At 39.3% G+C, this 26,874-nt stretch overlaps 1 protein-coding gene across 1 annotated transcript in view; it reads left to right on the top strand.

Annotated features, from left to right (window-relative positions):
* The first annotated feature begins 634 nt into the window (after positions 1 to 634).
* Positions 635 to 26,874, top strand: part of SYT10 (synaptotagmin 10) — a 34,298-nt gene continuing 8,058 nt past the window's right edge. Inside the window, exons 1-3 of the mRNA XM_009288401.1 lie at positions 635 to 1,028; positions 11,793 to 12,150; positions 18,238 to 18,802. Of these exons, the coding sequence (XP_009286676.1) occupies positions 635 to 1,028; positions 11,793 to 12,150; positions 18,238 to 18,802 (1,317 nt within the window). The remainder of the gene's footprint in view (positions 1,029 to 11,792; positions 12,151 to 18,237; positions 18,803 to 26,874) is intronic.

Below are 26,874 nucleotides of genomic sequence, written 5' to 3'. Positions count from 1 at the left end.
CGCCAAGCCGCGGCTCCGAGCATCCGGGCGATGAGACTTGACAGAGCCCCCGGCGCTTTCGGAGCGGTATTTTACATCTCCTCCGTTAATCGCTGAGGACGGCAGGAGAGCTTTCTGAGAGCCAGTGGGAACCTGTGGAGTCAGGGCAGCCCTCCGGTCCGGTCCAGGACTCGTCCAGGAAAATTTGGGGGGCGGGGGGAGAAGGGAATTCGGGTTAATTTAAATATTCTGAAGCCGGAAAAATTGTCGGGGTCGAAACCAGGATTTTGACTCCGAACGGTGGTACCTTTGCTCCCCGATTTCTGGATTGTCTGGATCTTTCGGGATCGGCTGTACGCTTTCGCGTTATTCTGTACAATACACTCTGGACCCCTTGCTTTCCACGGTACTTGTTTTTAGGACGGGTCTTGAAAATCAGTCCAAGTTCTCTGCTTAATTTCTGCCAGAAGGGATTGGTAACCTATTCTGTCTGTCCATAAATGCAAATAGACAGCTTGCATTATGGCCAACGAATAACAAGCGTACAGCGCAAATTCAATAAATTAACACCAAGTCATGAAAAGCAGCAGGTCCTCGGCATGTGCCCCAGCTGCGCTGTTCCTACCGCCGCAGCTGTTACTCTTTTTTTCTTCTAATGCCCACAGATTTTCCTGCAAATTCCGGGGTATTTGTAGTCTCTCAGAAAAAAAACCCCAACAAACCCTGTTGTCTGAAAGAGGAGCGATTCTTCTTTCAGACTGCGGTACCCGCACGGTTCTCCCAGGGCTTTGCGCTTGAGGCGAGCGCTGGGTTTCCAGCCGGTGAAGGCGGGCGCGTCCCGGCGCGGCAGCGCGGCCTGGGGCCGGGGGGGGACGACGACGACGGCGACGCCGCCGCGGGCGCCCCTTCCCCCGCCGGCCCCGCCGCCGGGGGTCGTAGCGTGCTTCCACCAGCACGGTGCGCGGATTTGCTGTGCTTTGTAAATGCAAACGACCGAGCATATCCCCGATCGCGCGCTGCGTTGGTTGCCTTGGTCCGAATCGTAGAAGGTTGCATGAAAATAAAATTACCCTACGGAGCTTGGAAAATTGAGCTCTGAAAAGATTAGTTTCTCTATATGATTTTTAGAGAGTACTGCACAGGGAGTCAGCATTAGGTGTCGTATAAAAACAAAGTGGATATATGAACAGGTGGGATGTGAAGGATGCAAACATGTCACACGAGGTAAACCAAGGTTTGCTGTTTAGAAAACTTGAATCTTCAACGCTTGCCTTGATATTGCATTGTATACAGTAACAGGATCTTATTTTTAGACATCTCTTCAAAGTCAACGATCTTCTTGGTTTTTTTCATTTGTAAACCCTAACTAACTTGCAATTGTTGAATTAGAAAAAAACCTGATATTTAAGAGTTCAGGGGCTTCACCCACTGGGTCCCACATCTCAGCTGAGTTCCTAAATCTCACTTTTTCCTCCTTAAAAGGAAACCATTATTAGATGATGGGTGTCAACTTTATTGGCACACAAATTAAACATTAATAACACTGCCAGTGAGCATCTATTAATACTTTCTGGCTCCAGAGGAGGAACAGACACACTGTCGTTGTTGATAATTGACAATATTTCAATATGTAAACACTTGGATAGACAAGACATAAATATCACTCATGAATTTTATGAACTGAAAGGTTGTAAACACAGTGTTTAGGCTGAAAGAAATGTGATCATTGAAAGGTGAATCATGCCATCCCTTCTGCTCTTCAAATGCACATAGAGTTCCTTACCATCTCTATGGATAAAGTTAATGTCGTCCACAGTGTTGAACATCCGTAGTTCCTGTTCATCAAAGGTAGAAACGTTAAGTGTTCTCCATCATCATTCTCAGAATGAAGCCGTAAATGTTTGCGTTTTCCTGAAATACCTGTCTCATACATAGGGTGGTAGCATTTGGCGTGAGAGTCCGTATCATGTAGCCATATCCTTCTGTGGCTGAGTAAATTCTGCACGGTTCTGGTGTCACGCTGCTGTAGCTGTAAGGTAGAGAGGAGGAATGGCCAATTTAGCCCTGTCAGTTTTGCTGTATGCCCCAAACGATGATGCGGGAAGCCCTTTCCCAGTGTATGCCCACGCTGGGTGATACGTATTGTGGAACCAGTTCAGTTACTTGCTGTTTGGGGCTCCAGCTATTGCAGTGTGTTGGGAATTAGGTCCTGCAACAAGCACTGAAGTGTCTAGAGAAGAAACTACTGTAGTAAGAGAAAGAAGATACTTCAGTTGTAAGGAGGACTTCTGGAAGATGTGGAGAAGATAAAAGACTGTGAGAGGGTTATTACAGAATAATGATTTATTATTGTATGTTGTTATGTTACAGAATCACAGCTAAACTTTCAATGAAAATCCAGAAAGCAAATAGTCCAGGAGACGGTGTAAGGAGGAGAGAAAAGAAAATAATAGTTGGCTGTATAGGGATAGCATGTTCTCTCTTTAAATTGTGGGTTCATTCAGTTTTCCTAATCTCAAAAAGAAGACACCTAAAAGTGTCACAAAGATAGCATAAGTAAAAATCACTAATGAGATTTCATTGAAGGGAAGAAGTCTAAAAGATGGAGACCCATATTTGGAAAGGAAAGAATAGAGCAAGAAACATTTCAGAAAGTAGAAGAGCAGATGATAAAAAGGAAAGCAGAGCGTTTCTATTTAATACAAGAGTAAAAACATGCTCTGGAAGTCGAAAACGTTAAAAAAGGCGGCTAGAACTGCTGTGATACGGTTATGTTGGTGGGTGTGATGATTGCTTTCTGTTCAGCTAGACCGTGAAAAGCAGCCAAGCTTCTCGGAGGAATCAGCTACTTGAGACAAAAGATGCACCACCCAATCACTGGCTCAAAGCAAAATATGAGACAATATTAACCTCGTGACCCAAGAAATTTCACTGGCAAGCAGAGAGGCTGGGTACTGATTTTTTTGATAGTGTAGGTGTCTAGGTATGAGAAAGAAGCATAACAAGGATAACAGAATCAAACACAAAGAAGAGGGAGCCAGAGACAGAGTCAGAACAAAAAATGGAGAGTATGGCTTTGGGAAGGCAGAGTGCAACAAAATGAAACAACAAAGCAGAAAGGAGAGCTATTCAGGTTTGCTGCTAACCAAAAAAATAACCTCCGTGTGTTTGATTCCTCTTGTTCTCAGAGAAATAAGAGTTTGGACATTCTTTGTGGACAAACAGGATTACATCAAAGAAATGGCTGATTCGTCAGTAGTTTTTTCCTCTCGGTGACACCACCACCACCTTAGGACCCTCAATTACTGCTCACTGCTTGGGTCAAGAAGGGGTAATCATATTTAGTGTAATGGATAATTAATCTATGGAACTCACAGCAAAGAATCTTAGTGAGATAAATAATTTTGTAAATTTCTAAGAGCTTTAGACAATTAGTGAAGATATGACATCTGCTGTTATATTTTCTGCCCTGGTAATTACAAGGACTATTAATTCTGTCATCTCAGGGGAATGCTCAAGAGAAAAGATTGGGAAGCTGCTTACATTTATGGTATCTTTATATAGTTAGATGACTATGTGAGCTTTCTTCTGAAGGGTATAACATTTTTGACAAAATGCTGAATTAGATATGCAACTGTTTTGGGGCTTTTTTATACCTCCTTTATTTCCAGTAGATTTGGGCAAAATTATTAAGATGTTTGTCAAATAATAAGAAGAGTTCAGGTGGAAAATAAATGGGAGCTGGATGTGCCCGATCGCACCTAATAAAATTTATCTCTAATTCAAGTAAATTATTTTCTAGAAGTGTCCAAAATTCATATATGCAGCTTGCTTGTACCTGTATTTTGACTTAGGTTATCTGATTAATAAAGGACTCTAATTCATTTTTGCCAGTTAAGCATCCCTCCTCATTTTCAAAGGAACCAAGCGCATAAAAGTCCCAGTTGGGAGCATTTCTGAAGGTTAAGCCAATTGCATAGAGTGTAATAAGAGGAGCTTTGGCATCCTGCTCTAGGGACACTTATTTAAAATTCATTGCACGTCCTCTGCAAATGGTGGGCACTTTCTGCTGCCGTTGGTTTTTTTTAGGCCTGCTGGTCCTGCAGAACTTCACTACCTCATTATCAGTTCTCATGGGGAACCGATGTGTATAACAGAGCTGGGAACCCGGTTGCTTCCCTGCCAGGAGGGCATATTTTAGCCACCTAGAGTGGCTAGAGAGTTCTAGAGAGTGATGTTCGCTTTTGCTCTTTTGCTTGTCAGACAATGATTATTTTTAAGTTTTTTTTAAGCAAAGAGCATCAGCTTCTACAGGATCATTTGTTATTCACCTAAATATTCTACTCACAGTTATTTTATTACCATAAAAGTTTAACCTACCAAGTTTCTAACCCTACCCCTGATCGAGAGTTTACTATAGAAGTATAGAGGGAGTAAGAAAACACTGGAGCATCCTGTGCATGGCCATTCTGTAATACAGTCTTGCTCTTCCCTGAAGAGCGATGTCGTGGGTCCTCCTGCTGTAGTTGGCATGCGCCTCCCGTTAGCTGTCAGCTGCTTCCCTGACAGCTCTCAACCTGCTGATGGCAGCTGATGCACGCATTTGCGCGCGCACACACACACACAGAGTATAAGCTGTAGGTATACTTACGCTGCCTGGATACATTTAGGGGGGAGAAAGAACAGATTTACCCAGTAGTGTGCTTGCAAGTTCTTCTCAGCTGTGCCAAAGCAAGCATGAAGGGGACCAGAAATGGCTTGAACGAATGTGGAGGCTACTGTCATCAGTGTAGGATTGTCATACAAGAAAGGAACATTTTCCTTCGTGAGAAAGTAACTGTTATGTGGAACTATTGAGCATTCTGTTACAGAGAAATGTGATAAAATTAAAAAATAAACATCTGAACAGTTAACAGACCGATCGAATTATTTACGATACAGCTCATATTACCTGTTCAGAACAAAGTTGCTACCAGAGAGCAATATGGTTTTGGGGAAAAAAAGTACTGGGTTACTGAAAAATATGCTTTACAAAATTAGTGTTAACAAGCAGTGAAACCAGAAATGCATCTAATTCAGCAGCATAAAGGTAGAACAGAGGGGTAAACATACCACAGAGACCAGATTTATTTACAGTAAATGTGAAGGCAGTCACAACAATGCAGAAGTGCTCAACATGCAGACAGCAGTGATACCCAGTACAAGCAAGAGTTTTATGAAATAATCTTCCTCCATATGCATTTTGCAAAGAAATACAGATGAAAAATACAGAAACGGTTATAACAGCTGGAGGACAAATCTGTAATGATGAAGATGAAGAGACACGGTGTTTTGCTGGATCTCATCATATGTGTGAGATGTTTGTTATATAATGCTGGGTAAGAATAAACATAGCCATGACAATTCAAAAATGACACTTGAGCTGTGTGAACCTTGTTACAGCTGTGGCATGCTTATGATTAATGGCAGTCCAGTGGGCTTATGATGTGTTTTCATTTCATTTTCTTGTCTGAAAGAGGATAATGAGGTTTTCTTGCAGATGCTTACAGAGTCATCCTTGCAAGTGTGAGAGCAGCATGGGACCGAGCCCAAAGCTGGGTTTTTGTTTAATGGAAGGCAAGGGGAGCAGACGTGGGTTGAGCAGAGATGGGAGTTACCTCCTATTGAGATAAAGTGAGAGTTAACAAGTAGGGAAGTAGGTAGGCCAGAAAAAGCCTTGGAAGTGGAGACAAATAATTTACATGTGGTGTGTTAGAGAGGAGAGGCCAATGTTCAGTGCAACATCTTTTGCTTCCTATGCTGCAGGCAAAACACGATGACCCAGTCAGGCAAAAGTGAGAGCCATCTTCTCTAGTTACATACAGCACACAAATCATGTACTGAGGCTTATGAATACAAAGCTGTTGTGGCAAATTCCTTCTGATTTCTGGAAAACAGAAGGTAATGTGGGCTAGGAGAAGGCTAATAAGCTTTTGGGAAATACCCTGTATCTGCTGTACATCACGTAATCTGAAGTCCCATACATGGAGTTTGAAAGGGTAAAAGAGGGTGTTCCATTTGCGGTTGGACAGATATAGATTATCAGATGCATTAATAAATAATATAACTTAGATAAAATGATTTTGACAAGATATTAATAATTTTATGTGCTGTAATCATGTAGTAAATCACAGTGATACCTGACTTCATTTGACTCCCTTACTGTCATGAAACATGCTACCATAGAGCTCTGTTAGCATTAAGAGTGATATACCAGCCAGTAGATGGTGATGGCTGTTTTGAACAAATTCAGATGTCAGACTGAATTAACAGCCTAGGAGGGAACACATTCACAATAGGGCTGGAGTCAAAAGATTTGAGGAAGATCTTCAAAGTATGTTTCTCCATGAGAACAGGAGAGGAGATCACAGGTAGACTTTTAAGTGAAAGGTTATTTTTGTCATTTGAAATTTAAGTCGGGTGTTTTGACAGGTTCAGGTTATGAGAGAAAATACAAGACTCTGCACCTGCCACTTTCTGAGGTACGCTAAAGCATTATATCCCCATCTGCAGGATGAAACAGAGGTCATTGTGGAACATCTGCTAATGCCAAGTAAAAATGTACACCAGAAACTTTTTATGTTCTTCAAATTTCCCCAAGGAAAACTGAACAGCAGAAATGATGGGTTGGACCAACTAGTTCATATACATGGGGATAAGGGAGATTTATTGGACCCAGACCTTTTGTAATTGATAAAGCTCCTTCTTCCCTCCAAAACCTAGAAAATCAGAGACATATTAATTTATCTGATTGAGCTGACTCCTGATATTCCAGGCACAAGAGTTCCCTTTAGAGTGGTCGCTGTGGAAAGAGTGAGGTTCTGTATGGCTGATGAACAAGAGAACAAATTAGAAGTTAAAGAAAAATATGTTTGAAAAAAGTTACAGCGACATTGTACTTTAAATATTTAAGAGAACCAAGATCAGATATAGACCAAGAGGTGGGTCAAAAGAGAATATAACCCCCTTCTTTTCCAGGTGTTCCTTTCCCCCTGTTCCTTTGCTGGCAAGAGTACGTTCTCTTTAGCATGGTCCACATCAGACACGTGCTTGCCCCTTATACACATGGGCAGCTACGTCACAGCACTATCTGGTCTCTCTCTCTCCATTCAAGGTCATGGGTTTGTGGAGTAAGTTTTTCCAAAGTTAAGCATCAACAGGCACATGCTGTCAGGGCACTGACTAAAATGTAAATTAACTTAATTTGGTTTGGAAATGGAAGTCTGCCAATGTGCATGTTTGTGAATGGATTCATGCGCAGAACTTTTCTGAGGCAAGTTTCAAACAACAAATTGTTGGAAGCCATAGTACAAAAACCATTGCTCAAAACATTCCCTAGCATCCAGAAAAAAGATGAAGATGTTTCTGAAGTACTTGCCTAATACGAAAGTCTGGCTATCAAGGAGCATCTTATGGTGGAAATGTGTCTGATGATATTTATAAAAAATGCAGAGAGATTTTGAGGTAAATAGAATTCACACACTTCCCAAATAGACACGTCTTTCTCAAATGAGAAATATACAATTGTCCAAAATTCCGTATCTTGAAAGAGTAGTTTTAAATAGAAAACCATGAGGAAACAGGATACTTTCTTTCAGTTATGAAATTTTATCAAGACTATGAAGATGACATTAAGGACAGAGGTCAGTAAAGGAAGATCACCAGGAGTGAAATGGTAACTCCATTGAAGTCGCTGGAAGATTTCCCACTGATCAGAAGGGGGGGGGGTGAGCAAGAGGATTTTCTTGACATTTTTGAGTTTACCCAGCATAAGAACAGGACTGGCAAAAGCATGATGCTGCACTGATCAGAAGGGGGGGGGTGAGCAAGAGGATTTTCTTGACATTTTTGAGTTTACCCAGCATAAGAACAGGACTGGCAAAAGCATGATGCTGCATGTCCAGATGGATATTCAGAAAGATGTCCTGTTCTGTGCAAATGCGTAGCATTGAAGACAAGCTGCAATTACCAGTTCAGAAAGAGAGTTGCCGAACAACTGCTTGTAGTTCAAGATGATTTTTCTCTTCCTTCATACCAGAGACCAATGAGGACATTGTTTACAATGTTGGCAATTAACGTTGTCCCGGCAGAGTGAATATATCTCCTCCTGCCTCTAAAAATGTAGGCAGTCTTCGAATTTGTCACCAGTTCTACATCTTTAAATAATACTTACATATGTGAAGTGCAACTCTGGTCTGATGACACATCCATCCTTCAGTACCCATTTTCCTTCCCAACCAGGTTTCCGTGGCAGGAATGTGAAGAAACTCCTAGTCTACAGAACTGTCTTTTAATGTTTTGTATTCTTAAACAAAACTTCCTATAAAAAGGTAATATGAGAGACATATCCAGTCTAACATGCAAAGGGTCTGGGAAGCTCCATTTGACTGCTCTTCTACAGATGATTTCAGCCTTCACGTAACAATGAATCTCTTGCAATTGCTCAACTGAGTGACTGTCAGAAGTGAGGAAATGAAGCAATATGCTTTTTGTGTCAATTTATATGGCATAGTGATTGCTTTTTAGCAATTATGGCAGTAAATGTAATTAAATACATTTTTTATGATGAAGTATTTTTTGGTCAAATTCCTGGCAATTAAAATATTTCGTGTTTCTGTTTAAGTATTTGTTGTGTTATGAAGTACAATATGTGAGGTTGTTTAATTTATTGGTAAAATAGCAAAAATGGAGACTATAATTTGTACAACTGTTAATAGAATTAGCTTCTTTGCTTTTGAGACTTCAGATGTTTCACATGATTATTTTAGGGCTATAAAACATTTTCTGTAAAGATTTTGGGAGTGACTTAGAATGTGAAATAGTTAAATGGAAAGACAGAAAAAAAGCTTAGAGAATGTTGAAGTACAGGAGTAGGTGTTGAAAGGAGACACCAGGTTATTTGAAGGCTTGAAAAATGTCTTGCAGTGAAAAACTTAGAATAGAATTGGCTAGAAATGCTTTGATGGACTGTTTTTCAGCTGATAGTATCTATTCATCAAATTGAAACTCTGCTGGAAGGGATCAATTTTCGTATTTCTGGTTTTGAATTGTTTCCAGCAGTTTCAAAGTTGTTAAAACATCCTGTTTCAACATTTTCTAAATGAAAAAAAAATACAATTTTCAGTTCTAAAAGCCTTCCTCTCAAAATGTAACCTAATTATGCCAACCATCTCTAAACTAAGCTGGAAATATTGCAAATGACCCAAAATTGAATTGCTTGTTGTCTTCTTTTTTTTTAATTTCTGATAGATCATCAACATTTTTAAGAGTTCTACTTTTTTCAGGCTTTGAGAATGGAAAAATATTTTGTCCAGCTTGATTGAAAATTCAGCTGGTTCAATTTGTCAAAAAAGTTCCTTCAGTGGGGCATACCTCTGGATTAATACTTTAAATTCACTTCTGACCATTCTCTGGCACTGAGGCCAATTTGTATGTAAGAGCCTCTCTTCATGCTATTAAAGTCTGTTATCTGCTGAAACAGAAAGGCCACATCCAAACCACCTATTAAGAATGATCATTGGCCTACTCTAATTCCTGATCCATCCCCTCCCAGCCTGGGAGGGGATAGACTGGCCCAGTTTAAAACTGTTCCAGGGACTGGTATAGGCAATTGAGTTTCAAGTCCTGGGTTTGTTTCCTGGCACAGTCTATTTTATCTATATTTTGTATAGGCATGTCTTATGAAGCATATCGTATCTTTTAATCTCTCATACAAAGACATGAAAGAAGCAGTGACTGTAAATTAGAACTACAAAAATACAAATCAGAAATACAAATTTGCAATGATGTGATTAACCATTGAAACGAGCTGTAAACTCAGCATCTCTTAATGTCTTCTCTTGTCAAGATAGGACAATCTGCTGCAGAACATGCACAAGCCAAGTAAAAATTACTGGGCTCAGGAAGGATATCAGGGTAAACAGTAGGTTAAACCAAATAGCCTAATAATACCTACTGGGGATAAATTATCTAGAAAAGTCATATGCAAAAGTATCGTTTGCTTCTTGTGTTACATTATTATTAGATATAATTATAATTATAATTCCATTCATTTTATGGAAGCATCTTTAATCAGAATTTGCCGTATGAATTTCTCATTAAGCTGACATGCATATTCCAAGGGCTACATTTTGGCATTTAACTACAGGCAGAAAAGGAGGACACCTTTCTCAAGACTGGCAGGAAATGGTCAAGGAGGCATACTTCTGTTTAAGGCAGGGCAGCAGCTTGTGCCAAACTCTTAAAATCAAGCAGCACATCCTCTGCCAATTCCCCCCTGACACTGGCCAGGATGTATATGAAGTAAGATTGAGCAGAACCGTATCTTTCAAATCTCCAGACTACAAACATTTTCTATTTGCTTTTGCTATTCTCATGCATTTTCATGTTGAATGGGCCTTAAGTTCAGTGTTTGTTACTGAGAAATGTATCTGGATATTATATATTAATAAAGAAAATGTTCCCAAATTTTCTACTGGAATCTTCGTCTCTCAAAGGGGCCTGTGAGGTACATACTGTTCCATGGAGCTAATACATACCTAGAGGACTGTTTTTCTTCCTGTGATCGTCTAGAAAAAATATGCTTAAACTCTCGTTGCACTTTTTCACTGGTTCAGTTCAGTAGCTGTAGACTGGAGCTATGGATACAAAATATTAGCTGTTAAACTGTCAAAACTTGTTGTAATAAGCAGCAGCAGCCATTACTTGAGGGACATTTAAGCAGGGTTTATTGAATACTTTTAAGGCATACAAAAGGATCTTTTCAAAGGAAAGGCATTTTTTGGGTTATATTTTATAATTTTACATGATACTGGAAAAATCAAACTGAAACATGTCACATAGAATAAAACTCCTAATTAGGGCTCAACTGGCATTTCTGGTGATCCACCATCTCCTAAAATACAAGTCTGTTCACAGAATTTCGTTGGTATGAAATCTGTTCTTCTACCTTTGGCCGTGCTATTGGATATGCTAACTAATTGTGGCAGAAAAAGGCAAATACAGGGCAGCAAGGGTAGCTAAGTGTACAGTATGTTCCCTGTACAACTCAGGGCGTTGTATAGTGTGCTCTGAAGCTAGCTGCATTTTCAGAGCAGAATTTTAGATACCGATGTATATGTGCTGTCTTGGTCTAACACAGTCTTGATCCAGAGCTTAGGATTTAACTCTAGAAATTTCTTATTTATGACAAACTATATCCTGTCCCTATTTATGCCACTTAAATGTTAGGTTTTAACATGTTTCTGAGAAAGTTAGCACACAGTCAAAAGTTTGGCAAGTCCTGAAGAAATTTGTGTATCGGCCTGGTGGTTTAGAACTGGTCTATCTTCATGTGCACTTACAGAAAAAGTTGACTGTGTTTAACTTTTTCAGCAAGATGTGTTCCTGAGCAGACACCCTTTGACAACAATGGCTGGGAGCATTTGGGAACATTTGGGTAATCCCTCACTTCCTGAGAAGTCTGACTGAGTGCATGGCTAGGGGTACAGATACTGGCCCCTGGCCTGAACAACAATTAATGGAGTATTTGTGACATAGATATTAGAGAATGATAACATTTTAAAGGTACAGGCGTAGATATCAAAAAGGAAAAGAAAAGATAGGTACAGGCGTAGATATCAAAAAGGAAAAAAAAAGATTAAATACGACTTTAAAGCTCTATGCGAGATAATGATCAAAATGCTTCTATCATCTCCTTACCTGTGTCATTTTTAATTTTTTTTTTCTCTCCATGTTTGTCTGTCATGATGATCTTTGTTTCTAATTCCTTGCAGACATCTCAGTCAGTCTGTTAGCAGTAGTCGTCAGCTTCTGTGGGCTCGCCTTGCTGGTAGTCTCGCTTTTTGTCTTTTGGAAGTTGTGTTGGCCCTGCTGGAGAAGCAAACCTCTCACTTCCAATGCCAGTAATGTCCCTCAGAGCAACTCCAGTGCTCCTACGGAGGTGTTTGAGACCAGTGAGAAAAAGGAAGTTAAAGAAAATGGGAAACCTACAACAAAGGTACTTGAAGCTGCGTTGAAAATTAGCCACACTTCACCTGATATACCAGCAGAGGTCCAGAACGCACTGAAAGAGCATCTGATCAGACATGCACGCATGCAGAGGCAGATCACTGAGCCCACATCGTCATCAAGGTAAGTCAGGGGCACTCGCGTTTGTGGCACGTTTCCTGGGAACAGGTAGAGCCGGGACACGCTGCTGAAAATTTCCAGGATCCTGGATTATTCACTGACTTCTTAGCAGTTATGGGTGAAACAGCAGTCACGTGAAGGTGAAGCCTCAGTGTCCTTTGAACAGAATATTCTGAAACGTACGGTGTACCTTCAGTTACGTCATTATTTTAACATATGAAGACCAAATCTATGTCTTCTACTACTTTGTAAAGACATATGTTACTACTTTAAGCATTTCCATTTTAGGTTTTGTGTATAGGAAAATCTTTCAGTGTTATTTTTTAAATTACTGCAAGTCTGGCTTTTCACAGATATTTTTATAGATACAGCAGTTGCTTTTGCAGATGAAAGTTTCCCTCTCCACTAAATAAATGACAGATTTGTTGTTGATGGCACATTTCTTTAAGACGTGGTTTGCCACTTATAAAGGAATTAAAATCCCAGTCTAAGAATGTAGAACCTTATGGACTGATCTTAAAGCAGTACAGATTTTATATAGATCCTTAAATAAATGACAAGCATGTAATATTGCTGAAATGATTTCTTTTGTATTAAAGTGAAGGACACAAACTTTTATTTTCCCTCAGGAACTGCTTTATATTGAAAAGTAGTGAAGACGTGTGCAGTGACCTATAGTTTCAGACAAGGTTTTCTTCAAATACTGTCAACAAATTTAATGCACGGAAAACAAACAGTGAACCGCAAAGATATCTTTCTACATAAAAAAAAAAAAAAAAAAGAGGGGCGGAATGTTTTATAAACAAAGAATAGGAAAATGAAGGCTAAAGGAGGCACCTGAAGTGTTGCATAATGACATAAGTAAGAATACAAATACTGTGTAGGCAGTAGCTTTCCCTCAATAAAACATTTGCTAAATGAACACATGCTACCAAAGCAAAAAAAAAAAAGCTCACATTCACAATAATCGTTGGAGGCACAAGATTAGAGAAGACATGTGCTTTACATTTAGTGGGCACATACTTTGCTGGCCTTCTGTGAGTGCCTAAGACAGCGTTTTGCCAGCTCAATGCGCTCATTGCGGTGGTGAATGCTGAAGTCCCCTTTCCCAGCTATTCCAACAGCATGGAACAGCCAACAGGCAACCACAGGAGGCTCACAAAAATGAGAGCGCTCCAGCCACAGGAGGTCTAGCTGACTTTAGCAGCTGGACCATCTCCTGGATTATGAGACTGTACAGCTGGCTTTAAGCCATGTTGCCCTGGCTATGCCTGGCTCCAGCTACTGTATCTGCTAAGAGAGGGAGCACAGTATCCAAGCCACTCTGAGGAACATTTCCAAAATACTGGGAAGACAACTTTGAAATTGTAACTGTTATACTAAACACAGAGGGACCAAAATTGATACAGCTTAGCATGACAAGGACATTACACAACCCACTATTACCTAATAGGGTATTAATTGGAAGAGTTTTATCTATCACGTACCAACAGGTAAATCTGTAGGTGGTCAGACTGACTGACTTCTGAACAGACAGAAGAAAGAGCTGGCTGGCAAATGGACTTGAATAGTCCCTGTGATACTATAGGGGAAGAAAGAAGTTCCAGGGATGCGATCCAGAGCTACTTCAGGCTGTGAAAGTATTCCCACAGACCTCTAGAGTGATTTGGACTGGGGTCTAAATGCATATAAAATATCCGTGAAGCCAAGGACAGTTTTACAAAATTAAAACCTGCCATCGACCCTACTCTTTCTGCACATGTTGGTAACTTTGTAAGAGAGCTTTTTCTTTTTATCGTCTCTAGATTATCAGGGTTACATCTCTCCTGAGAGGGACAGTTCCTTTGCTTTGAGTAACACTGGTTGTCCCACCTTAGCCAATTCATAGCAGGGTGTTTGGAGACATCACCTTTCTTTACAGTTTGCTGAAAAACTCTGCACCCTTGCTACAAAACATGTTTAGAATGAGATGTGTCTTAAAAATCACCCAGAAATGGTCCTTTCTGCGTTTGTAAATACATTTTTTCTATACACCCACCTGCCTTAAGTGAGTCTTAACCTTCCCACATCCCATAATAATTATTGCTGCCAAGAATATCATACATGAGATGAAGGCTGGCCATTTAGACCAGCTTTCTGGATTACGCCTTCTCCTTTGTGCCACAGAATATTGGATCACAAAATGGCTAAAAACTGTCTCTGGTGTCCTTCACTGGGGACCTCTAAATAAAGCAGAGCCATTAGCAGACACAGAGGTAGCATAGCTTTCTCTTGCACCGTCTTTGACACAGCACTGCTTCGTTGTACTCAGGAGTCCTGAGTGACCCAAATACACCATCTCCTAACTGTATTCAGTTGACAAAGGACCTAAGAGAAATGTTTGCTGTCTGGATTGTCTCCTCAACACTGATCTCACCTGAGCTGGGGCAAAGAAGAGCGTTGTTACCAGTTCTGTGATAGATTCTTGCGGCCATCAGCTCTTAATAAAAGAAATAGAATCATATTAAGTCATTGTAATTGAAGCATAAGGATTTTAAGAAGCCATTCAGAGCAATAATAAAATGTGCCTGATCACTTTTTATAGACTGTACATTTAACATGGAGACATGTTAGTGTAGGGAAATGGTGAATTTCTGCTTAATTAGAACTATATCATTTTCATAGTTCCCAATAATATGAAAAGACCTGGTTCTTAAAAAAAAAAAAAAAGCTCTTTAGTCCTTGATCCCAGTTAACCAGTAAACTACGATAGAAGAAGTCCTATCAATGGTAGACCTGGTTCTTAAAAAAAAAAAAAAAGCTCTTTAGTCCTTGATCCCAGTTAACCAGTAAACTACGATAGAAGAAGTCCTGCATCAATGGTATTCGTTTACAAATATTTTTACTCTGTGTTATTGAAAACCACTCTTCCCAATACTTTGTGAAAGTATTCTGTAATATAGTTTATTGTTTCTATGATATTCCTTCCTTCAAATGTTCACCTGTATTTTTAAAGGACGTGCTTTTTGCTCCTTAGCATTAGGTCGGAGAGGAGCTTGTCATTCAGCTCTGCAAAGAGTAAGTCAGTTCCCAAGAAGCACAAAGGCGAAAGTGAGGTGCTTGGGAATGTTAAGGTTAAAGAAAAACAAACAGATCTGTTGACTTTAGTGATTGCAAGGAGGAGACAGCAGCCTCTGGTCTGTCTAAATACCACAAGTGCTGGTGTCCATTCCTGGATTTGATCCAGAAGATTGGTCTAATGTCATCTAAGAAAGCTAGACCAGAGCCGTCTCTCATAAATCTCAAGTAATATCATAAATCAGCATCCTATACTTCTCTTTTGTCTTACATACGGCAGTCTTACTGAGTTAGAAATCAGCTTCATACTATCATTAGTCCTATGCAAGCACAATTTTATATTAGAGATTTACATACAGATTTACTGTCACTCAAAATGTATTTGTTCTAAGTTATGGAAGGCATGTCTATTATAGGAGTGCTACATGTAAGAGCCGGTAGGGGTTGAGGTACCTGGATTTGCACACGTTAGTAGCTTTTCAGCTTTTTCACAATGTGGTTGCCTGACATCCTTGTACTTCATTATCACAGTCATTAATTCCTTTGTTACTGCAGAACAAAGGAAGATAAATATGTTGCCATGACAACAATGAAGCATCTTAATAATTAACAGACCAATTAGCTGTCTTGGTGAAATGGTGTGACTCAGAACAGATACTAGGCGCTATGTAATTAGGACTTCGGCTTACTAGAGCAAAAGCGCTGCTGGTTCCCACAGGGAACAGCCATACAGCCACACTATTTTACTTACTGACATCTCGCAACAATGACTACGTTCACTAGAGGATCTTACGTGCAAAAGTTTGGAAATTTGAAAGAAGGTTGGTACCTTAGAAATCATAGATTTGGGGGTTTATATGTTATTTTTACAAGTATTAACTCAGATCTTCATAAATGCAAGACAAGTCAAGGAAAAGAGAATTTGTGTATCTGTTTTCACCCAAACTGGAAATGCCATACAGTCAGCTTCACTGTTTCCCCTGCGTAGGCAGTTTTCTCTACTGCTTGTCTATGGCAGGGTTTGAACACGATTATCTGGGCATCTCAGTAGTACGGCTGCAGGTGTGAGGAGCACTCAGGAAGGCCTACCTGCACAGGTTTCATTAGCACAGACAGAAGTAGCAGTAACACAGGTCTCCCTGGACTTCATTATGAGTCAAAGATACTAGAGAGCTAGTGCCGAAATTGCTGCATGCCCAAACATTTATTGTCACTACATTTTGGGTGGAGTTCAGTTCCTTCCCTGTGTTTAGCACACCTACAAGGCTGGACTTCTCAGAGGACAAAGACACAAGGACAGCCCTAAAACTCCCTGAGGACAATATTGTACTTTTCTGACTAGTTAGGGCCTTTTGACTCCTCACTCCGTTCCAATGTAGACATTGTATACTATGAATTTGGTGAGTTTTAATATTTAAGAGAAAAGAAAATCTTTCAACTTGTCTGTCTGTAAAAAACCAAAGGTAGAATGTGTTATGAGAGGGGTGTATTGTTCATCTAAATTTGAGATCAAAACACCTGGATTTTTTGGACCTACTTCAAATCTAGACTATGAAGTTCTCCCTCTCCTATTCTTGTATTATGATAGGGCTGCTCCCTGCACCTACCAGTACTGGAACAGCCAAAAGGGCAAACGTTCTTGTCTATTATTTAATGGCTGCAGATTACCCTCTTGTATCTCTGCTCAGCTGAACTGCAGTAGTTTTGTGCTTCATGCCTTCTGCAACCACTTCACTTACAGCAAGAATACAAATAATATCTATGAAATGAGTCCTGGTTGTTTTCAAATGGACAATTTGCATTTCTGATTTAAAGAAAGAAACACACAGCTGTGACACCTCTTGTTTTCAGAACACAACACCACAGGGAAACCAAGCAATAAGGCAAGGCTGCATTTGGCATTAATAAGCAATTGATTGCAAAAAGCAGGGGAAATTCTGACAATTAAATTGTTTTTTAATGGCAACTAAGTATGCTCACAGGAGGAGGTAGTGAGCTTTTCCAGTACAGATTGTTGGGGTAGTGAAGTACCAAGGAAATGTGAAAATGTCCAAAAAAATAAACTGGACAGTGTGGTCATAATGGCATCTGCTGATGATTAATTCTATGAAGTTTTTTGACCAGTGTTTTTATACTACTGTAAGGCTCTATGGCATACCAGGGCTTTGATTTCAGTCGTAGTAGGAAAGGCACAAATTTCCATTGATGTTCATGAGTCAAGATAAGCCCATAAATACATATGCTTATGCAACACTGTATTCAGAATTACAAGGATTTAAACACACTGTTTCTTGCTAGGAGTACAGGAATCAGCTTTCTAAAACACTACACGGCAGAGTGTAAGAACAGAAGGAAAAAAACGTATCACAGAAAAATGTTGACCAAAACTTTGACATGTATTGCAGCCAGAACAAAATGTTCCCAGTATGATTGGAGAAGGCAGCCTGTACCTCAGTGTAGCAAATACCAAGCAGGTGTATATAAAATAGTGTAGGATGGCAAAGCACTATGCTGAAAACCTCCAAACATAGCTCTGTATGGCCTTTTCATGTGCCTTTCACAGTGATCAGTGTGAAGCTTGGTAAATATTTAATTGAAAAAACACCACGGAATGCCTCCAAAATCCAGGAATTACTGATGACAATTCTGCAAGTGATTTTTTTTCTGCCTGACTATACTTTACTCAGGCCCTAGCACAGTGGGCTCAAGCAATGTTGGAACTGTCAGCTTGTTCTGTGAAAGAACCTAAATTCGGTTTCAGCTGCATAGCCCAAAAACAAGGTTATAAATACGTGTATTGCCAGGACAATGTGTGTCTCTCGGGCGAAGAAGTTCATTCTGAATGATCATTTCCTCTCAAGGATGTTTTAACACTTGCAAAACATTTGGGGGGGATTATTTTAAAATTATTTTAAAGAGAGGAACCCTTAGTAATTTGGTCTTCTTGTATTTTCTACTTAGTAATAGCCAGGTCTTTTCCCAGAGGTAATCATGGCTCGTTTTGTGTGTGTGTGTGTGTGTGTATGTGTGCAGGCACAATTCTTTCAGGAGGCACTTGCCAAGGCAGATGCAAGTGTCCAGTGTTGATTTTAACATGGGGACAGATCCGATTTTGCAAAGGGGAGAGACGACAACCAGCATTGGGAGAATAAAACCGGAACTCTACAAACAGAAGTCTGTGGATTCTGATGGACAACAAGAAGATGTGAAAACATGTGGAAAACTTAACTTCACTCTCCGGTATGATTATGAGAATGAACTCCTGGCTGTCACAATTGTCAAAGCCTTAGATCTGCCTGCTAAAGACTTCACAGGAACATCGGACCCCTACGTTAAGATTTATCTGCTTCCAGATAGGAAAAAGAAGTTTCAGACACGAGTTCACAGAAAGACATTAAATCCTGTCTTTGATGAAACCTTTCAGTTTCCTGTAGCCTATGATCAACTCAGCAACAGGAAATTGCATTTCAGTGTTTATGATTTTGACAGATTTTCTAGACATGACATGATTGGGGAAGTTATTCTTGATAACCTTTTTGAAGTCTCAGATCTCTCCAGGGAAGCCAATGTATGGAAAGACATCCACTGTGCCACCACAGTAAGTAATGTGTTCCAAAAGCATTAATGTGATATTTTAATTTCTCTTTTGTAGTTTGTGGCAAAGCATCCTGTTTATCAGCAGAGTCTGAAAGAAAAAAAAAAAAAGTTGTCAATATTTTCCTTTGAGCATAGAGAATAAGATGCTTAGGAAGCTATAAAACTTAATTACTAGAAAATCTTCTGGGAACATACCATCACCCTTATGGCTCACTGTGCAAATATAAATTAGGTTTATTAATTAAATAGTACATCATGAAAGTCACTGCTTAACAAGAACAATTAACGTTTTCCTGTTAGCAAAATACTCTGTCCTTCAAAATGACCATCTGTTAAGGAACAGGGCCTGTCCTGCCCTTGTTAGCAGATTTTCATAGGTTGGGAATCTTGTGAAGGAAGAGAGAGAGGCTAAAAATGCTTGAAGTCTAAAATGTTCTTTGCTGGCTGCCCTGTGCTTAGGGTCCCCAGTAGATGTACCTGTGTTGCTGCTGGTTACTAGAAAAACTCAAGAGGCACAAGCAACTAGACTTAGGAAATAGAAATTATTTGTTTATTGTTGGAAGCAAGAAAAGGAGGCCCCTGCATGAATGACAGGATGGATGACAGGCTACCAGTGGGAAAACCACCAGTCTCCAAACATTATCTTTATTAATCTTGAAATCCAGAATCATCTTCCCTGGTTGAAATTTGAGGGAGAAAAAAAATTAAATGGTGGGGTGCGGGGTTTTTTTTTGTTTGTTTTGTTTTGTTTTTAACTACTATGCTATTTATATAGAAGTTTTCCCATCCCTTGTTCTGTGGAGGTATCCAAAACAGTCTGAGCTTTGGGTTTTGGCATGGGCTGGACTTCCACAGCGGGGATGAACAGAGGACAGAGCAGTACTAGACACTGCGTCAGTGACAGAAGCTTCATACCATCCCTTCCATAGAACCAGAGACTTCCCATGCCTCTTTTCCCAAATGTTTTCATGCTGTTCACACCTGCTAGACAGGGAAGTCTAGGTCTGCATGACTAGAAGGACAAAGAGGACTGGTATTTCCTCACCAGTTTGAGCATGAGCACTGTGTTTCCTAAGAAAGGAGAAATATTAGGGAGCGGAGCATAGTGGAGACAGTTTTTAAATGTGAATTCACAAAAACAGCTGTTTATTTTAACTGCTGGGTCTACCAAACTGGTCTTAACAGCCTCCGGCACCTCCAGAAATTTGAGCATGAGCACTGTGTTTCCTAAGAAAGGAGAAATATTAGGGAGCGGAGCATAGTGGAGACAGTTTTTAAATGTGAATTCACAAAAACAGCTGTTTATTTTAACTGCTGGGTCTACCAAACTGGTCTTAACAGCCTCTGGCACACCTCCAGAAAACCGCATCTGTGTATGCTTACTTTGATCAAGCTCAGATTTCAGGTACATTTAAGAGCTGTGTTCTCAAGCTTAAAATTGAATCTGTGTTTAAGGTCTTGGAATAATAGCCCAGTAACAATTTTTTAAATTTCTTCTAGCTTCGATATTATCCTTAATACTTTAGTAATGATTTAAATGCTCACTGGTCCTTTGCAACAGGCATGTGGGTGAGATTTTAGCTGATAACTAGAATGGTTTCAGCAAATTAGAATCCCTGGATTGTTCATCACTGGTTTTGAGCAGGTTGAAATGCCATACCAAATTATGAAGTTAGGAGAGATACTAATATACATCTGGATGAAAATGGTTGCTAATCTTGGCGCTGAATTCTAATTCAAGTTTCTTCCTCACTAAGGGTTAGTACATGCAGTTATAGTGCTTAATTCACTCTGCTGGTGTTTTACTATGTATGACATTTAAGAGGAAGCATGAAGTTTTGGATTTCAGCCTTTCAGCCAGTATAGTTTACAGTATTCCGTGTGTATGAATAAGTTGTCTCCACCTAAACCATTAACAATAAACACATAAAATTGAGATATCTTCTAGTAGTGGGTGACCGCATCAGCTTTCACAAGCCTTGCACTATTCTCAGAAAATTATGTAAGAAACTGATTGAATTGATTTTTCCTGGCAAAATGAAACCCTCCTATAAGATGTCCTGTTACTACATGTGCAATGTGCTGCCTTGTGTTTTACTTCAGCTGTTTCATGTAGATTAAAATTGGTTAGTAATAAAGGTTTCTAGTTCTGCCATTTCAGAAACTGTAAGATGAGGGAGCCAATCCTGCACGGGAATAAACAGTGCATAAGATGTTAATCATTGGGGAATTATATTTAAGCACCAGATCTAAAGTTTACTAAAGTCACTAACTAGCAATTAAATAACTTACTAATGCTTGCCAGAGTCAACTGGACTTGGATTAAGCCTTGGAAAAAAAGATCCAGCTGGTTCTGCAATTAGTGAAAAATAACTGTACTCCAGGCAAGCATGCTTTGGTGTTCATAAGGAATCTTTAAAAAACAAACTGCCTGTCCCAGTGGGAAGGTCCTTACTTACCCAGTAGAGCATAGGAACCAAGATGCCATTCTGCAAATATTATTTCTCTCATGCTTTTCCCTTCCTCACCTCTGCTCTGTTTTCTTGTACGTTCTGTGAAGTTTTTCAGCCTTTTGTTCAGACATGTTTCCTACACCCAGTGGTTTGCTCATGCTGTTGCTAAATGATAGATGGTAGAAGATGGTAGAAAATGGTAGAAGTGATAGATCAAAGGATTCGTCCAAAACTTAAAAACCACAGCAGAAGTAGCCTCTCCCCAGCTTTGAGTCTTTTACATCTCTTCCATAGTCAAGAATTTTCTATTCAGAAGGCAGAGTGAGGGTGAAAACCATTCCTATTACCTGCTTGGAAAGAACCTATTTTTATGACACAAGGCTCTGCAGTCTCAGAGTTGAACACCTACTAGACAGATTTACCAAGGAAATGAACTGCAACATTTTATCAGTGAAGGAAGTTACCACAGGAGATCGGGAGATTCTCTACTGTGCAAAGACTCTCTGTCCGTAGTTAACATCATTTTTAAAAGATTTGCTTGCACATCCATAAAGAGTTTTTATTTGGTACAGGAAATACACAGTCTGGGGAAAATCAGACTGGATGGTTGCACTGAGTTCTTTTGGCTGTAAAACCAATGACTCTGTGGGAATCCACAGTTTTAGTACTTTTTTTTTTTGCTCATAATAGTAATTCGAAACTATTTTATATAAGTGCAGGATTGGCCTCCCCACTTGCTCATTTTTATTCATATGATTTTCAACTGTTGATATTTATTGATCTTTTGTAGTTTGTATTTTGTTCCTTTAGTTTTTCATTCATATCATTGTTTCTCTGTTATACGTTATGTTGAAAACCTGCAGCTATTGTATAATATGTAGCATGTACCTGTTGTAAGTGCTAAAGCATTTTCATTTCTTAATGTTAAATTATCAAAGTAAATTTGGTGTAAAATTGGTTGTGGAAAAGAAGTATCCTAGATATCTGATGATATTAATATCCCCAAATTTTGCTTATACATGGGTGATTGACTTTTCAATAAATAATCCATCATTTATTTCTGTTTGTTTGAATAATTAAAAAAAAGAAAAACTCAAGAGGCAGCTTTGGACCACCTGTGAAGGTTGTTCAGTATATTGGAATACTGTAATTCTTAATACACTTTAGGAAATGAATTCATAACATCAGAGGCAAACAAATAATATCAAATGGATTGTTTAGTAAACATATCTAGCTTCCGTTTTTGCAAAGTGCTTGTGATTTCTGCATACATTTCTGAGGTTTTGTTACCAGCAAAACATACCGCATACTTTAAAAAAAGAAAACTCATTTATTGGAATTGCTAACAAACACTTAAGTACAAATATTCAGTGTTGCAAAATTGTTTAGGCAAAAAGACCACCTCTTGTGATCTAACACTTTCTGGATGTAAAAGTTTATTAACTTCCTATCATACTTTTTATACTTTCTAAAATGAATGATTGCTTTGGAAATCTCTGCCTCTAACGTCATTGCCTAAAAACATTGGCAAGTGACTGTCAGAAACATTTTCTTTCCAAAGGTATTCTGTGAACTCTGTTAGTGTAACCAATTGTAGGAAACTATGCAACTGGAAAAAAAAAAAAAAATAGGGCTCAGAATTTAGATGAAAGCCATTTCCAGCACAGTGGTAGTCTCTTGGGGATGTTAGTCATGGAGCTGTCATATATTTGTAGCCTCTTGAATTATGTCATGTAGAAGGATGGAACTTCATTATTATTTAGTTTTCCAACACCAGGCATTTCAGTGCTGCAGTTTTCTCATTTGTGAAGTGGGATATGAAAGAAGGTTTTGTAAGGACACAGACTTCATGTGACGCACATGATGTGTGATTGCTGTTTCTAAAGCACTTGGAATAGCATTGCTGGAAAAGCATTGCTGGAAAAGACAGAAGTGCTTAGACACCTTTTTTTAATAAACAGGACAGTAACATTTGTCTCAGTAGATCTCTCTCAGACACTTGCCGGAGTAGGATGTCACCCAGGTAATCCTGCTAGCTGTTGGCCTCTGTAATGGAAAGAGATTCGTCTGACTTCCTGATCAAACAAGAATGAATCCCACCTCTGCAGTTCACCCAAAGCAGTTGCAGGCATTGTCTTTGCTTAGTTTTCTCCATAGTTCGCGATTTTGTAACTGGACAAAAACTGGCACACTACTCTGAGTAAGGCAATAGTGGTATAGAGCTGACAAAGGTTTGTCTTACGGTAGTCAAACTTTGAGGCCACATTATAAGGATTGTCCTATTTCTTAGTGTTCTAAGAGCAGCACTACCAGGAAGTGTTTTATCACCAGCAATGTAGGGTGCTATGCTCTACAATTAGCCATCCTCATCAGAATGGACTTAGCCTGTAGTGATTCTGGAAATGTACATAAAAGCTTTAACACAATGCTAAACCTGTGAAAGAGTAAAGGCTTGTCAATATAGAAACATTTATCATCTCTATAATGGGAACAGCCCCTTTAAAGCCAAGAATAGCCGGCATTTGTCATTTTTAATCAGGGCTGGTGACATAAAGGATTCACGTGATCACCTGCTGCTGAGTACATGAGCAAATACTCTGGGTCAGTCTTTACAGGAAACATGTTGAGGTTTTTCATTTAGATTTGGGATTGCTTTAGTTCTGGGCGATAACTAGAAAAGACGATGGAGAAAGGGTGGGTTTCTGTCCAGTTACTGAAAGCAGGGAAGGTTTCTATTATTGTTGAATGTTTCTTTTCATTTGAAACAATAAATTATTTGAATATTCTGCTTTTCTAGAGGCAAACTGCTACTTTCAGTCTACCTTAAAAGTAAGAAATATTAGATGAACCAAGAATGTGGTTTCCTCAAGGGAAGTTAGCTATGCTAAGGTGCACGGCTTGACTCATCTGCTGTGCCCTAAGTGCTCTTTGAGTTTCCAACTGCAAATAATCTCTTTGCAGTCAATGCATTGCTGCTTCGGAAGAGCATCTTTGTGTTGGAAGCCACATGCATTTTGTTTCATTCACGTGCCGGTAGATGCCACGGTTAGTTCACAGAAGCACCTCTGTTCTCAGCTGTTCCAAAGCAGGAACAGGCTTCCTTGCTGCCTGGCAAGATGAAACTACCCCCCTGGTGCACAAGACAGATGGTTATGTACAGAGGGAGTGACAAAAGAAGCACAGGAGGCTTCCTGGGGTGCTATTGAGAGCATTCAGCCCGCTGGACCCAGCGTGCTATCTCAGGGAGTCCTCTCTTTGCAATCAGGACTGCAATCAGCAGCTGCGCTTACCCAGAGCGATCAGGATGTCAGACTAAAACAAGCATTAGGCCTCCACAAGCAGAAGACGCAGTCATTATAGAGCAACAGGCCCCACTGCTTCCATACTGTCTTCCACGGAGGCAAGAACAAACACAAACCTCATTGATTCATTTCCCAGCACAACAGCGCAATCAATAAGTGGTGCTGGGAGGAAGAAAAAGAGCTGGATTTGATATGCAAAGAATAACAGGAGAGGAAAATAAATACTAGCTGTGGGGACAAGGTTTCCAAAGTAAAATCCCTTTGAGAGGTAGCAGAACTAGCTCTCCAGTTCAACCTTCATGTAACTTTTGACAATTTCTGTGACAGCATAAATGCCATCAAATTCTAAATGCATAGATGAGAAAACAGACAGACTGGTAGATTTCTGTGCTGCTCTTTCCTATCATTCTTTTAATCTATACCTCAAAACCATAAATGTCTTCCTACATTCTTAACTAACTGAGCAGACAGGTTTCTCTTTTCTTTTCTTTCCATCCATCCCCCAACATTTATCATTATGTTTTATTTTATCCCTGATTCTTGAAGCTTGAGGTCAGTAGTTTTTATTAGAAAGCAGGAATATATATATAAAAAATATGTTTCTAAACAGAACAAGAAAAAGAGAAATCTGTCCTTTGGGGGAATTATCTTCCTGTGTATTTAAGTAATTCAAAGGTCTAATTCTGCCAATGTTTTCTTTAATTTGCATACTATACAGAAAAGGAATTTTCCATATGACTAAAGGAAACAGCCGGAAGTCTAGGAATGTAAATGTCTGAATAACTTCTTTGATATCTACAAAAGTATTAATACTTAGTACAGATGCTTTTTCAAAATACAGCAGGAAAATGAAGAGAAAAAAATTTGCAAATCACTTGTTTAGGAATCAAGCACAAAATAAATTCATGCCACCCTTCGTATTTTCTCTATGCCATTCTCACATGCAATCTTTAAAACATCATTTAAATTACAATTAATAGGAAAGTAGTTCTGGATATTAAAATTGAGATTAAAATTGAGATTAAGAATTAAAATTATTAATTGCTGTGGATTATGATAATCTGAATGATAAAGAAAGTAACAACAAAGATGTTTTTTAAAGAATTCCATTTCTAATGCAGTATTAATTGTGCAAATACTTGTTATTTTAACCATGGAAATTAATGACACTCCAGTAACAATAAAAGTGTATAAATTTTTTAGTTCCAGTAGCATTTACATAGCTTATTGTAAGAAACCATAGTGAGTTGTTCTTTTAAGACTTCGTTTGAATTGCAAAGCTTCAAAAAAAGCTTCTTCAAAAGAAGAAGAAACAACCTTCAGTAAAAAAATGGCCTAGAGTTCATTTGTGATCAAAAAAATGATGCAAAAATGACACCTTATTTCACATATCAGCTCTCTATAAGCTTTTCATTCCTGCTGGCATATGAAACCAGTGAAGATCTTGGAATATAGGAGGGAGATTACACAAGTTCTTACACTGTCAGTAAATAATTTTTCCCATTCAGTTTAGGATTATGAGTGGTGATATGTGAGAAGAAACTACCCTGAACATGGAAAGATCTCTGCCTAACTTCCTCACTGAATTTGTGGAGGTTCCTAGCTCAAAGTTGTCTCTTCAATTGAATTTAATGGAAACAACTGGGAACATTAAAAGGAGTAAGAAACAGCAAAGCTTTCTCCAGCAACAGTGGTTCTAAAAACTTGATCAGACTAATCAATGCTCCCCTACAAGGGCTTCAAACTTCTCCTCACATCCTTCCACTGTTTATCTGTATTGTGAGTAGGGAGCCCAGCCTCTGTCGAAATGCTGCTACTTCTTCTACAGGCGTAAGTGTGAGAATGAGAGCACTGGTGTCCAGTGGGTCAGATAACAAAAATAATAGAACAAGGACCATTTTTTCATCTGACTTTGCCAACCCCTGGACTGTTTTCCCAAGAGGCCATAACGCAGGGAATGTGGACAGATCCTTGGTAACCTGATGGAGAAAATGATTAGCACATCCATTCAGGTGTGGTTGCTTATGTGGGATGAGAATTACGCTATTTGAAGAACCTTTATTCTGTAGTGTAGCTAAAAAAAACCCCCGTTTTTCATCTGAATAGCTGACATATGCATTTGAGGTCTGTGTTTTCTTTGTTTTATTTTGTTCTAGCATTGCCGTACCAGAAAATGGATTGGGTAGTGAGGTAAACTGGGAGCCGTAAAAATAACTGAAGCTGGTATAGCGCTTACCACCATTCCAGTTCCTTAGTTCTGTATGATGGCTTGTGTACACAAAGGGGAAATAAATGAAGAAGAGAGATGCAGTACAACA

This window comes from Aptenodytes forsteri, unplaced genomic scaffold (genome assembly GCF_000699145.1).
Source record: "Aptenodytes forsteri isolate BGI_AS27 unplaced genomic scaffold, ASM69914v1 Scaffold56, whole genome shotgun sequence".
Classification (NCBI taxonomy): domain Eukaryota; kingdom Metazoa; phylum Chordata; class Aves; order Sphenisciformes; family Spheniscidae; genus Aptenodytes; species Aptenodytes forsteri.
Note: the sequence above shows the minus strand (reverse complement) of the source record. Positions and strands in the feature narration are given on the sequence as shown.